Below are 12,808 nucleotides of genomic sequence, written 5' to 3' on the forward strand. Positions count from 1 at the left end.
ACACTTCGTCCCGCACACAAGCTGACCTGAGCGGGGGTAGCTAGAGCACCGCACCGAGACATACCAGACAACAAAACGTGAATATCTTTTAATTTATTTGGGCATGGTCTTTAACCCGAACCCGGCTTGTTAGACTTCGTCGTTTTGGTTGCGTTAGCCATCTTATTCAGCCATTTAGCCAGACTAAACAGACAGAAGAATAACTAACCGTAGGAAACTCACAAAATCAGTTACCAAGCTTTAATTAACACACAATGTCCAGAAAAATGAGCACGCCCTCCTTAAGTGGGACAGTAAAGTTGGACCAAAGCCTGAGACTTTGCGATCCCATGTTTATTGTAAAAAGAAAATTGAAACTGTTTTTCTCAGCTCGAGGTGAAGAGCAGACGAATGGAAGGAATTAATCAGTTTCAGGTTTATCACCTGTGGAAGGCAGAGCTTCCGGTGAGGCACAGCGTTCATTAGTCTTGTCAGGTGTGATTATAATGTTCTTCAATAAAGGGCGCTAGTGTGCAAATGGGAACATGTATTTTTGTGCTTAGAAGTATTGACTTCCAAACCCCAATGTAAATGGGTGCGTTCAAACTCCCTTAATACCCCTAACTCTACTTCTTTGAAATGCTATATTGAAAGACTGTATACTTTGTCTGTGAACTGTTTCAAAATAGTGGTAGTACATAGACAACCACATTGTAGTGCCTTTTCTGCATACTGCAAATGGAGCCCAAACAAAGTATTTAATAATTAAGTTTTACCGATAATCATTCCCATCTGTGAGACATATGATGCGAAGTCTGCAGTCTGGAAATCGCTTCCCAACTTTTTCCAGCTCAGATATTCCAAAATCCAAGGCGTCATACAGCACAGTGCGTCCAGTTGCCTGTAGATTGTGTATGTGTTCCTGTAAGGGCCAACAATGGTTTTATGTAATATTTGTTGATGCAAGCTCTGCCCAACCCCCAGTAGATTATTTTGAGAGTATTGTGAATTAAGAAATACATTTATTATCGTAAAACTATTTACCTTGAAGGTCTCCAGAGTCTCTGTAAATGTGTGGAGAGTTTTAACTGATGAGTCAAACTTCACCAAGCCAATGACATGATGAAAATCATAAGCCATGCTTCTAGTTGCAAAGTTATCAAAGAGCTGTTTAACAGCATCCAACCGCGTCATTTTGTCATCGGAATCATAGCTTTTCTCATTCATGGAGGAGCTTGAATCCACTAGCACCTTAAGAAAGTTGGTTAGAAAAGTATTAATTCAACAAAAAATAGTTTAAAATGTAATTATTACTGTACAGTTATATTAACCATTCGTTAGTTTTCTAAGACCTTTGGCTGCTCCTGGTCTTTGCAAACATTGTACTTTGTACAATTATAATACAGTTGGTTATAAATTACCAATATCGCCTCTTTTGGAGTCCGGCTGGTCATGAACGTCTGGTCACTTCTGACATCTCTCATTCTTAAGAAAAAGTAAAAACATTGAGGATTATGCAAACACAATGAGCAATGAGGGGACATTTGGCTGGCTGCCATTTGTAAACAGCAGTGGAGGCTCCTCAGAGGAGGAAGGGGAGGACCATCCACCTCAGTGAAATGTTAAAAAAAATTTGGGGGTGAAACACTAAAAAAGTTATCCTTTTTAGATAAAACTACACTAAATATAAACTCAGCAAAAAATGAAACGTCCCCTTTTCAGGACCCTGTCTTTCAAAGATAATTTGTCAAAATCAAAATAACTTCACAGATCTTCATTGTAAACAGTTTAAACTCTTGTTTCCAATGCTTGTTCAATGAACTATAAACAATTAGTGAACATGCACCTGTGGAATGGTCGTTAAGACACTAACCACTTCCGGAGGACGTCCTCCAACCAATCGAAGCTTTTTCAGTATGAACTGACGTTGTCCATCCAATCATAGGATTAGGATCAGTGTGTTGTATTGGGGTTGTGCCGCAGAGCATTATGGGGGGGTTCTATGTGTTGAGAAGCTTGGTGAAATTATTGGATAGAGATTGAAGTGATAGTTGAGCATCTTTAGGATACTATTCAATTCAAATTTGTTTCTTCAAATTACAGGAAACGGAGGAGGTAGATTCTAAATAGGTTTCCTTAGTTTTATAACTTTATTTTTGTGTCCAGTTAGTGCAATTTATTTCAATTTCCCTTGCTGACATCAGTAGCAATAGCTAGCTAACTACCAGCTCGAGTGTGCATCTTTCGCTGCCAACACTACCGCAAATGTTGTTGACTTTTTGTTGAATAACCCCTTTCATTCTCTGGGGTACAAGGAAAAGGTGCGAATTAAAACCGAGGGTCGACCTCTGCCTGAGATCAGTTTTGTGAAGGAGGATGAAAAGGTGATGCGTTCAATACAAATTGCTATCAAAAGTAAAGCTGGTTAACAGGGAGCCTTTCATCAAGCCTCCTGTATCAGGATAAAGGTAAGACCCAGATGCAGACTGTGTCGAAGTAACAATGTTTATTACAGCAACAGCGGCAAAGGTACAGGACAGCAGGCAGGCTCAGGGTCAGATCAGGCAGAGGTCGGTAATCCAGAGGTGGGGCAAAGGTACAGGATGGCAGGCAGGCTCAGGGTCAGGACAGGCATGGGTCAAAACCAGGAGGACGAGAAAAGAGAGACTGGGGAAAAGCAGGAGGTGATACAAAAAACGCTGGTTGACTTGACAAACAAGACGAACTGGCAACAGACAAACCGAGAACACAGGTATAAATACACTGGGGATAATGGGGAAGATGGGCAACACCTGGTGGAGACAAGCACAAAGACAGGTGAAACAGATCAGGGGGTGACATCCTGTATTGCTGGCGTTGCCTGCTTTTTGGAAAGTCTGAGCCTTGGGCGAAAGAAGGGTACAGTGACCTGAAGAACATCTATCGTTCAGCTAAACGGCAAAACAAAAGCTGGGAGCATATAAATACCCACATCAGATTCAAGTTTCTGGGAAAAAGGTCTGCATATTTAAACTGAGCAACACAACGAGAAAGTAAGAAGAAACAGGGATGTTCTCAAGCAGCTTATCCACACTACTGCGTTTTAGGGCAATAATTGGCTTTTAGAGGACACGACGAGAGGGGAAGTTCTGCTAACAAGGGCAACTACAAGGAGCTTGCAGCAGTAATTGCACATTACGATGCTTTTCTTGCTGAACATATGGAACTATCCACTGTTGAAGGTTGAGGTTGACGCAACCCATGTCGGGCACGCTCAAGTGGGCTTTCCACTTTCCTCTGGTATTTATTTAGCAAAGATGACAACACATAATCACTCCGGACAGACACAAGCAAAAACTCATGACATAAATGTTGCAGCAGCCTAGGCTACACCTCAACATTAGAAATCTGACATGCTGTATGGGATGAAAACGAGACAATTTTTCCAGTCTGATCAACTGTAGGCTGTATGCATCTGCTTTTATTAGTAGCCTATGTGCCCTGTCCATCTGGTAAGGGTAACATTATGTATTCATAGTCCATTTGTCTGGAGAAAATGTGAATGTGTTCAAATTTGGTTTATATTCAAAATTGGGCTGAGTAGGCTGCCTATACGTTTTCAATCCAAAAGTATTAACTGGAATTAATCAATCAACATAATAGTGATGACAGTTCTTTATAAGGCCTACAGTTCCATAGGACTGCTTGATGCAAGCTCAGCCCTGTGAGTTATATTGTCTATCAGTTGTTGTCTCTGTGTCTGGGTAGAGGAAATCCCCCTCCTAATCTAGTCTAAATATAATTCATATGAACAAGTATAAGGTTGCTGCAGTTTGACAGGGTTTTCATCTCCCCCTCAGGGCCAGGAGTTGTTTTTAAACGGAGTAGCAATAGCTACTCCGTTTAACCTGTTGAGGACAGGGGGTGCTGTTTTCACTTTTGGGGAAAAACGTGCCCAATTTAAACGGCCTCGTACTCAATTCTTGCTCGTACAATATGCATATTATTATTACTATTGGATAGAAAACACTCTCTAGTTTCTAAAACCGTTTGAATTTTGTCTGTGGGTAAAACAGAACTGATTTGGCAGCACACTTTGTGACCAGGAAGTGGAAAGTCTGAAATCTATGTTCTGTTCAAGTGACTGCCTATAAATGGGCGTGATACGTATGACTATACGTGCACGTCATACACCTTCATCCGGATGTCAAGAGGAAGTGAGAGGAAAAAGGAGTTGATTATCTCTGTCTGACGTTGAATTAACCATCTTGGAACAACGTGTCCCCCATTTTCTGTTGTCTGCAAGGCGCGTGAAGGGACCTGTTATTGCCTACTGGAAACCTGCCGTTATGGGCGAATACGATCTCCGGCTTTGATTTTATTTGATACATGTTACAATATCATCCTAAAGTATGTTTTTTCAATATAGTTTCATTAGACTATTGAAATTTATTCGGGACATTAGGCGTGTTGCGATGTTTGACTTTGTTGACGTTGGAGAGCTTAGCGCCGCATGGCCAGTGTGCTTGCTAATTCAAGAGGGAAAAAGAACGTTCTGAATCCAAACAACGACTGTTCTGGACAAAGGACCCCTTGTACAACATTCTGATAGAAGATCAGCAAAGGTAGGAACCATTTTGTGATGCTATTTCATATATCTGTCGAACTGTGTACTAGTAGCTTTGCGCTCAGGTTTTGGTTATTCCCTTACCATAACTAAGTCTTATGTCGTAATGAAGATATTTTTAGAATTCTAACACTGCGATTGCATTAAGAACTAATGGATCTATCGTTTCCTATACAACATGTATTTTTTTGTAATGTTTATGAATAGCTATTTGGTCAGAATAGGTGAGAGTCTAATAGAAATATCCGCACATTCTGGGAAAAATATGCTACGTTAGCACGTTATGCTACGTTGTATAACCACGGATTTCAGCTCTAAATATGCACATTTTCGAACAAAACATAAGTGTATGTATAACCTGATGTTATAGGACTGTCATCTGAGGAAGGTTTATGAAGGTTAGTGAAATTTAATATCTTTTGCTGGTTTATTCGCTAACGCTAACGTGCCTATTGCTATCGCTAACGTGCCTTGATGAATGAATGCGGTAGTGTGGTAGGCTATTGTAGTAAGCAAATATAATGCTATATTGTGTTTTCGCTGTAAAACACTTAAAAAATCGGAAATATTGGCTGTATTCACAAGATCTTTGTCTTTCATTTGCTATACACCATGTATTTTTCAGAAATGTTTTATGATGAGTATTTCGGTATGTCACGTTGGTGTCTAATTATTCTGGCTGCTTTCGGTGCAATTTCTGATTGTAGCTGCAATGTAAACTATGATTTATACCTGAAATATGCACATTTTTCGAACAAAACATAGATTTAATGTATAACATGTTATAAGACTGTCATCTGATGAAGTTGTTTCTTGGTTTCTTTGGTTTGTTCTAGGTTAGTTTGGTTGATTTTGTGCATGCTACCTGTGCTGTGAAAAATGTCTGTGCTTTTTTCTATTTGTTGGTGAGCTAACATAAATATATATTGTGTTTTCCCTGTAAAACATTTTAAAAAATCGGACATGTTGGCTGGATTCACAAGATGTGTATCTTTCATTAGCTGTATTGGACTTGTTAATGTGTGAAAGTTAAATTTAAAAAAAATATATTTTTTGAATTTCGCGCTCTGGCTTTTCAGTGGAATGTGGGAGGAGTTCCGCTAGCGGAACGGGGGGGCGAGACAGGTTAAAAAAAAACATGTAAAAAACCATGTGACCTATTTAGAAAAAACTGGTCCCATCATAGCCCTTATAAAACCTGATTAGGTTAACAGATAAGGAATAACTCCAGGCCCCAGGGGGTAAAAAGTGCCCCCCTACTCTGGGACCTATGGTGCCACCCGTCTGCTTGCAGTTGTCAGTTATCGTCAGGTATGTGGATGATCAGGGCTTTATTCAGGAACGTTTCTTGGGCTACTTTGATGTGTCAAGTGGGCGAGATGCACAGTCTGTTTGACTTTGTGAATTTTGAGATATCTGAGTTTAACTTCATGGAGAAACTTGTTGTTCAAACCGACGATGGCGCAGCTGTAATGGAATGTATCTGCTATTTGTATTTACAGCCAAGTCCCCTCCTGTTCACTGATTTAAGAAGTGATGACCACTCCACTCCACTACCAGTGTCAACTCTCTCATGACATGAACTGAAGCCTCGTCTCATGTGCCCGCCCATCCACTGGCACATTGAATGTTTCCTCTCCAAGCACTGTGAGTACCCCTATCAATTTTCTCTCATTACTCTATGTAGAGTCAGTCACATACACAATCACATTATTACACATCAATGATTTGACTCTTTGCTTGAACTAACTCATTCTTAGCTCTTTTGTCTAACTGTGTAGTGTGATGTGTTATTGTTTTTGTCTTCCAGGTCAAATACTGTCCTGCACTGAAGTCAAGCCTCTGAACACCTCAACTCATGCCTCATACCCTCATTCAATCACTGCTGTGATCCCTTCCCAAAACAGTGTAAGTAGCACTCTCATTCCCCATAATATTGTACTATAAATGTCTTTATTAAATGCTTTAGGTTAAAATAATTACTCTTTTGAAGATTTTTGAAACACACTTTGATGTCTCCGTGCGTTCCGTGCCTATACCGTGGGTCTCCCATCCTACTCAATGTTTCAAGTCACCAGCCTCCACTGGTAAACAGTGAACCATTGTTTAGGGTGTCCAATCAAAAATACATATTTTCACCATTGGGTAAAATATATTAATTTTGTAGATAATTCTCTAAGAAAATCAATGGTCCAAACCTCACGTCTCTTATCATAATTCCGTCAAAAGTTATTGGAGTTTTTTAAACGTCACTGAGCATATACCAACCTTTTTCTGAAGTTCGACACTGATTTTGAAGTCGCAGATGGGGCTACCTTATCACGTGTCCATGAGAAACCATGACCAACTCATGTCCGCTACATTCACGCCCCTTGGACCTGCCTCCTCCCCCACGCGCCAATGTATCTGGTGGGATATGAACCCAGGTCAACCGCGGGAGAAACCAACGTCTTAACCAATTAACTTTTTGGGTCGACACTGATTTTGAAGTCGCAGATGGGTCTACCGTATCATGAGCAACCATGACCGACTCATGTCCGCTATAATTGTAATACACCAGTAATTATGAGGCTTCTGGTGAAGTGGGCACTTCACTTCCTTTTAACCTCATATTCATTATCTCCAGCACCACACCATTGTCATGATATGTGAAAACAGTGATTTTATATGGAAAAAAATGGGGGGAAATGAAGTCAGTCATTTTCAAGAACTGATTTTCGTGGTGACAGAGCTGGCAAAGCGTCTCTACCTGTCTGGAAACGTGTGTGTTTTTGTAGGACCGTTTCTTCTTTTGACTACAGAATGTTAAAAAAAAAAATTCAATGTCATCTCAAACAGAATGCTTGAATAGTTCTCAATAGTTATTTTTAAGGTACTCACTGACTTGCCAACTCGTCCACATTCACAGGGATGAATTTCCCAGCTAAGCAATCAAAAACCTGGATCAGCTGAGGAGCCATTTTTTCTTTACTGATGTAAACACCAAGGTTATCTGTCAGGAAGAAAAAAACCAAAATCAAAACAAAGACATATTTATCCTGCAAACCCGGCAGATGGGTAAAGGGGCTTGAATGACTTTTGAATTCTATATAATGAAATATCTAATATTTGAAGACCCAGTAGTAGCCTACCTTCTCTCAAGAGAACGAGAAGTGGCCCCTCCACCCCTACAGCCCTCAACAGCAATGGTGGAGTCACCATCAGATGAGGGTATGCTTTCAACTGTTCATTCATGTTGCCAAAAGTCTTCTCTAGATTTATCTGAAAGCTTTAATTTGATCAAACATATTTGATCAAATTACACCTCTATAAATCCAAATGTTGTGAGGTAAATGCTATTGATGCAAATATATTACTTTTGACTAGTCACACGATCACATGAAATCCAAACAGGGAATGTTTTGATGAACAGAGGCAGACTGAGCAAAATCTTCTCAACATCAGTGGCTCTTCTCATTGAAGTTTCTCTCAGGTTCTCATCAGAGCAGTTTGGTATTTTTTCCCCATCTAAGCAATTGGAAAACAGTGTACATTATTATGAAATTAAAAAAGATAACTCCAAATTAAATAACTTGTCAAAAGTTCCAAGTTAAGAATAATAACAAACCATAACATTTGAAAAATATATGACATCACTTAATCACGGGATACTGTAGCTATAGTTATTGCATGACATGCAATGCATTTTGACACTGTTTACTATCCAAATTGTGTCATGTTTTTGCTACTGCAAATACATTGTCTACTGTCCTGTGCAAGATTGATGCTTGCAGCTATATTTTACCTTGAATTTTCTGCAGAACATACTGTTTTTCAAAGACCTCCGGTACATCAGGTAAACGAACTGGGTCACAGAAGCGTTCACCTGGTTGAGAGGTCAAAACCATTGGTGCATAGATCTCATATTGTGAACTCTCTCCCTGGGGAAGACAGAAGTCAAATCATAAATCATTTTCATAAGTGTGATGCCTCTAAACTAAAGTCAAGGTATTTTTCATGCAAAACAAATCAAGTTAGTATCTACATATTACTTCAACACGTTTTAATCTTTGGCATCTGTAAACATTCAGACATACCTCAGCTTCAGATATCAGGTGAGCCCAGCAAACTGGTGCATTCTCAAAAACGTCAGGGTCTTCAATGATCTTTTCGCCTCTTTTTTTTATTCGACTTGGCAGCAGCTCTCTGAAGAGATTGTACAGTCCTTCAACAATGGCAATCTAAAAGGAATACAAATTCTCTTAAGTCAAAACATTTGTAGAATTGAAGAATATTGTAGGCCTGCCTATGTTCACGTTTTGAATCACCTTCTGGGTCCCTGTTCCAATCTCATTTCTGCAAAACAGCTGATACAGACTTTGGGCCAGAGGACTGCATCCACTGAGCTTTCGGATGAATGCAATCACTTTCTTGAAACCATCTCCAGAATGTTTCCTTTTCTGACAGAAGTAGGGGAAAAAACATTTAATTTGAAGTACAAAGACCAATGACTCAACAAAAAAAAACAACAGCACGCTTTGCCTGAGTTACTTGAACTTGAATGCCGAAAGCAATGCTATTTGCTTGCCATTATTTAAGGTTAGTTAGTGGTTGCAGAAGCTAAGATGGTAAAATCACTCATGGCCAATAGACCATTCCCAATGCAACAATAATCACTTTTGCTAGTTTTAGTAGCCTATAGTCACATAAATCTGATCAACACTGATGCATTGGACAGCAAGTAATGGACGGCATGACAGTATCACAGCAGTGTAAATAATATAATATCTCACAATGACATAAAGTGAAGAAAAGAAAACACTGAGTCCTTTCTGGGTTTGTTGCACTGATGGAACGACATCATTAAGGAAGATTGCTATTGTGTCTTGGGAGTGATCTTGATTGTTTTCGGGGAAAGACGATAAAGAAAAGTGCACTGTTGACTCCACGTTGATTCCACAGTCTTTCAATGTGTCTCCAACATGGCTTTCACCTCTGCAAAAAGATTGATATTGACTTAGCGATGGCTTTCATAGATAGTAATATTGTGTGAAAGATTTTTTTTTAGATTAATACTAAGGTAGTAAAATAAAAATGGTGTTATTTAAAATCAATCGTCTTTGATGTTACGAAATGTATTAATGTTATATAATTTAAATAACAAATAATTAATGAACATAAGATTACTTATAATGGAGGACATGTGCTGGGATTCCACTTTCATTAGAGAGCTTCTGTCTCAAATTTGTAATTGTGTCACTTTCCAAGTTCACCTTGAGCTCATAGACTCCCTGTTGATGAAAGGTGTATTATAAATAAGTGACATTCATGATACAAGCAGGACCAACATTTTATAGAAACATGAGCTCGAGTATGCTTTCATGTGAAATGTCGTAGCTGAATCAGAATTAGTTAGGTAACATAGATGTAAGAGGTTTTATTTACTTTCATAATATGCAGAATATCAGAAAGGGAGAAGTCAGGTTTGAACATTGTCTTCATATGTGAATGTATCTGTTAAACCATGTGAAGGGCTCCACAAGGTCTGTACGCCAGTCACCCTCCTTTTCTCATTGGGGGGGAGGAGTATGGCAGTGTCTGGAACCATTGTATTACCCCTCTGATGTTGCACTTATCTTTCATAGTATATGACCTAGCGGTTCACTCCCCTTAGTGAGCTTCTCCAGGAGTGGGGAGAAGAGGGGGTGTATTTGAGATGGGAGTATCTAGAATTGACAATTGATATATGCCATTGGATGAGGTAATGTTTTGGTACTATGAAGTACCAAGAACGAGAAGTAGAACCTCGTCTAAGAGACCAAACTGAACGATAATTTATAGCTAATGCTATCTGGCTATGGGATACTCCTCTCTCAAGTAAAAGGCCCTTTGTGAAGTCCCTGAGATCTGTGGTTCGTCATGTGAGTTGAGAGGGGTGTATCTTGGCTATAAAAGATACTAAGTATTCTTTTGTAAGGACTCTCAGAGAATTCATTTATAGACACTGAATTGATCTGAGAGTCAAAGGGCTATGCTGAAGCTCATTTGATTAAAGATGGACTTTAAAATATAACACTGACTTGTGTGTGGTTTGTAAACTCTCCACATTTAGTAATACAAGAAATGACCACGACACAAACCAACAGAGTTAGACCAATGTAAAGATGAATTCACCTTGAGCATGATGTGGCATCGAACATCATCCTCTCCTGTCATGTCAGTCATCTCTTGCAGTGGCATTTGGGGGGCTTGTTTCAAGTTCTCCTTGGGTGTAAACATGGCATAGAGCTCACTTCCATTTTGAATGTGCCTGTCTTTCAAAGACCCTAATGGGTGAAATATAAGAAGCAAGTCAACAAAAGGGATCCTTTGTTTATACTGAAGATGATTACAGTTGCCACCCTTTTCCAATGGAAATGTTGACTCTTTTGCAACATACACTGTGCTGTACGTATTCTGTAACAGGCTTTGTAAAATATGTGGGCCTATATTTAGCTGTGGCCTTGTGGTTAGTGTCCACCCTGAGATTGGAAAGTTGGGGTTTGATTATGGAAACGTTTTATCTTTCTCACACCTTTTATTATTTTATTTGTTAAGCAGCTTGAAATTAATGCAAGGTAAGAAATGTGTTACAAAGTTAAAGATTTACCCCCCAAAAATGATCTGCTTGGCACTCTGTATTAAGGATAGATTGGGGGTAAGGCCCTGCGACAGACGAGCATCATGTCCAGGGGGTGTACTTGTACATCTAGCTGCCTCGTGCTACAGAAACAGAAAAAAGCCTACTGTTCCTAGCCGTTCCGGCACGCACAAGTCAAGGTTGTGCAAGGCTACTTACTTCACTTACTATATGTAATTGAGGAGTCCTCGTATTTGTATTTACTAAAATGTACTTTACCTGCATGTACCTGGCTCAAGTCTCTTCTTGACTCAAGACTACATGACTCAAGTTTCCTCTTTCTCTTTTTTACTCCCAATACCTTTGTAACTAGCACCATTCAGTCAGAAATGGTTTCGGTGTCAAATAGCTAAATTATACAAACTGTATCAGGTATATTTCCAATATTACTTACATGTGTTAAAGAAAGGATCATCAGTTAAAGGCATTCCATCAACTGTGTAGAGGCACACAGCTTTAGAGTTCTCAATGCCCTCTTGGTGACAGATCCTTAGCATCAGGTCTTCAATGGTGTTTGTAGCAGGATCCATGTCTACATTAAAAGTTTAACAAAAGCTCAAACATAATAGAGACATGCCACAAAGAGTAGTGACAGTGATGTGATGATTTTTATATGACATGATTTTACATTTCCTCTCTCTTTATGGTCTCTACCTACATAAAGATAGTGTAAAGATGCAGTATTTTTTTATCACCTGTGTAAAAATATTTCCCTGCATTAAATTTAAATAGCTAGGGAAATTAAATGATTGTGTGTCTGCCTTCCTCTTCCTTTTGAACCAGGCGAGTGCAGAATGCTGTGCAAAAACAATTACTGCATCTGTATGTCTCACCTGTGATCTCTTTTAGCTCAGGACAGCGGGGGTATGTGTACCACAGTTGGAAAGCCTCCATAGATTTTTGTACAGGCATCGCTTGCTGTGGCGCTCTGAGTCTTTGGATGAAAACTTTCATTTTTTCAAAGCGATTCTTCTCTATTTGAGTAAAACCTGTTATTAAAAAATCACTTGGGAATAAGGTTATGAATCCCATAGGAAATTGATAAAATAAATAAGCATAAATACTGTAACTAAACAAATGCATTTTCCTTGGATAAATGCTGTTGGTAATTAATTGGTAATCCTTAACCTAACGCATTTTAGTTAGTCATTAGTTAATCCATTTGTCTAATTTGTGATGTGACTCTCTAAAACAATATCCCACTACCAACATAATCAGTGCCATCCGTTTGTCACCAAAGCCCCATATACTACACACCACTGCGACCTGTATGCTCTCGTTGGCTGGCCCTCGCTTCATATTTGTCGCCATACCCACTGGCACCAGGACATCTATAAGTCTTGCTAGGTAAAGCCCCGCCTTATCTCAGCTCACTGGTCACCATAGCAGCACCCACCCGTAGCACGCGGTCCAGCAGGTATATCTCACTGGTCACCCCCAAAGCCAACTCCTCATTTGACCGCCTTCCCTTCCAGTTCTCTGCTGCCAATGACTGGAACGAACTGCAAAAATCACTGAAGCTGGAGACTCATATCTCCCTCACTAGCTTTAAGCATCAGCTGTCA

The 12,808-nt window shown here is 39.5% G+C and overlaps 1 protein-coding gene across 3 annotated transcripts in view; it reads right to left on the minus strand.

Moving 5' to 3' along the window:
• The window catches only part of LOC139575616 (uncharacterized), a 49,642-nt gene that overhangs the window by 18,317 nt on the left and 18,517 nt on the right, over positions 1–12,808 (minus strand). For all 3 annotated transcript variants that reach the window (XM_071400771.1, XM_071400768.1, XM_071400769.1), the window contains 14 exons: positions 12,077–12,232; positions 11,638–11,775; positions 10,739–10,890; positions 9,752–9,855; positions 9,358–9,559; positions 8,893–9,024; positions 8,662–8,805; positions 8,370–8,505; positions 7,942–8,092; positions 7,717–7,853; positions 7,466–7,577; positions 1,401–1,464; positions 1,024–1,230; positions 756–901 (listed from right to left, as the gene is read on the minus strand). In XM_071400771.1, the coding sequence (XP_071256872.1) occupies positions 756–901; positions 1,024–1,230; positions 1,401–1,464; positions 7,466–7,577; positions 7,717–7,853; positions 7,942–8,092; positions 8,370–8,505; positions 8,662–8,805; positions 8,893–9,024; positions 9,358–9,559; positions 9,752–9,855; positions 10,739–10,890; positions 11,638–11,775; positions 12,077–12,197 (1,946 nt within the window). In that variant the 5' untranslated portion in view covers positions 12,198–12,232. The remainder of the gene's footprint in view (positions 1–755; positions 902–1,023; positions 1,231–1,400; positions 1,465–7,465; positions 7,578–7,716; positions 7,854–7,941; positions 8,093–8,369; positions 8,506–8,661; positions 8,806–8,892; positions 9,025–9,357; positions 9,560–9,751; positions 9,856–10,738; positions 10,891–11,637; positions 11,776–12,076; positions 12,233–12,808) is intronic.

The sequence above is a fragment of the Salvelinus alpinus genome, chromosome 5, assembly GCF_045679555.1.
Source record: "Salvelinus alpinus chromosome 5, SLU_Salpinus.1, whole genome shotgun sequence".
NCBI classification, from domain to species: Eukaryota; Metazoa; Chordata; class Actinopteri; order Salmoniformes; family Salmonidae; genus Salvelinus; species Salvelinus alpinus.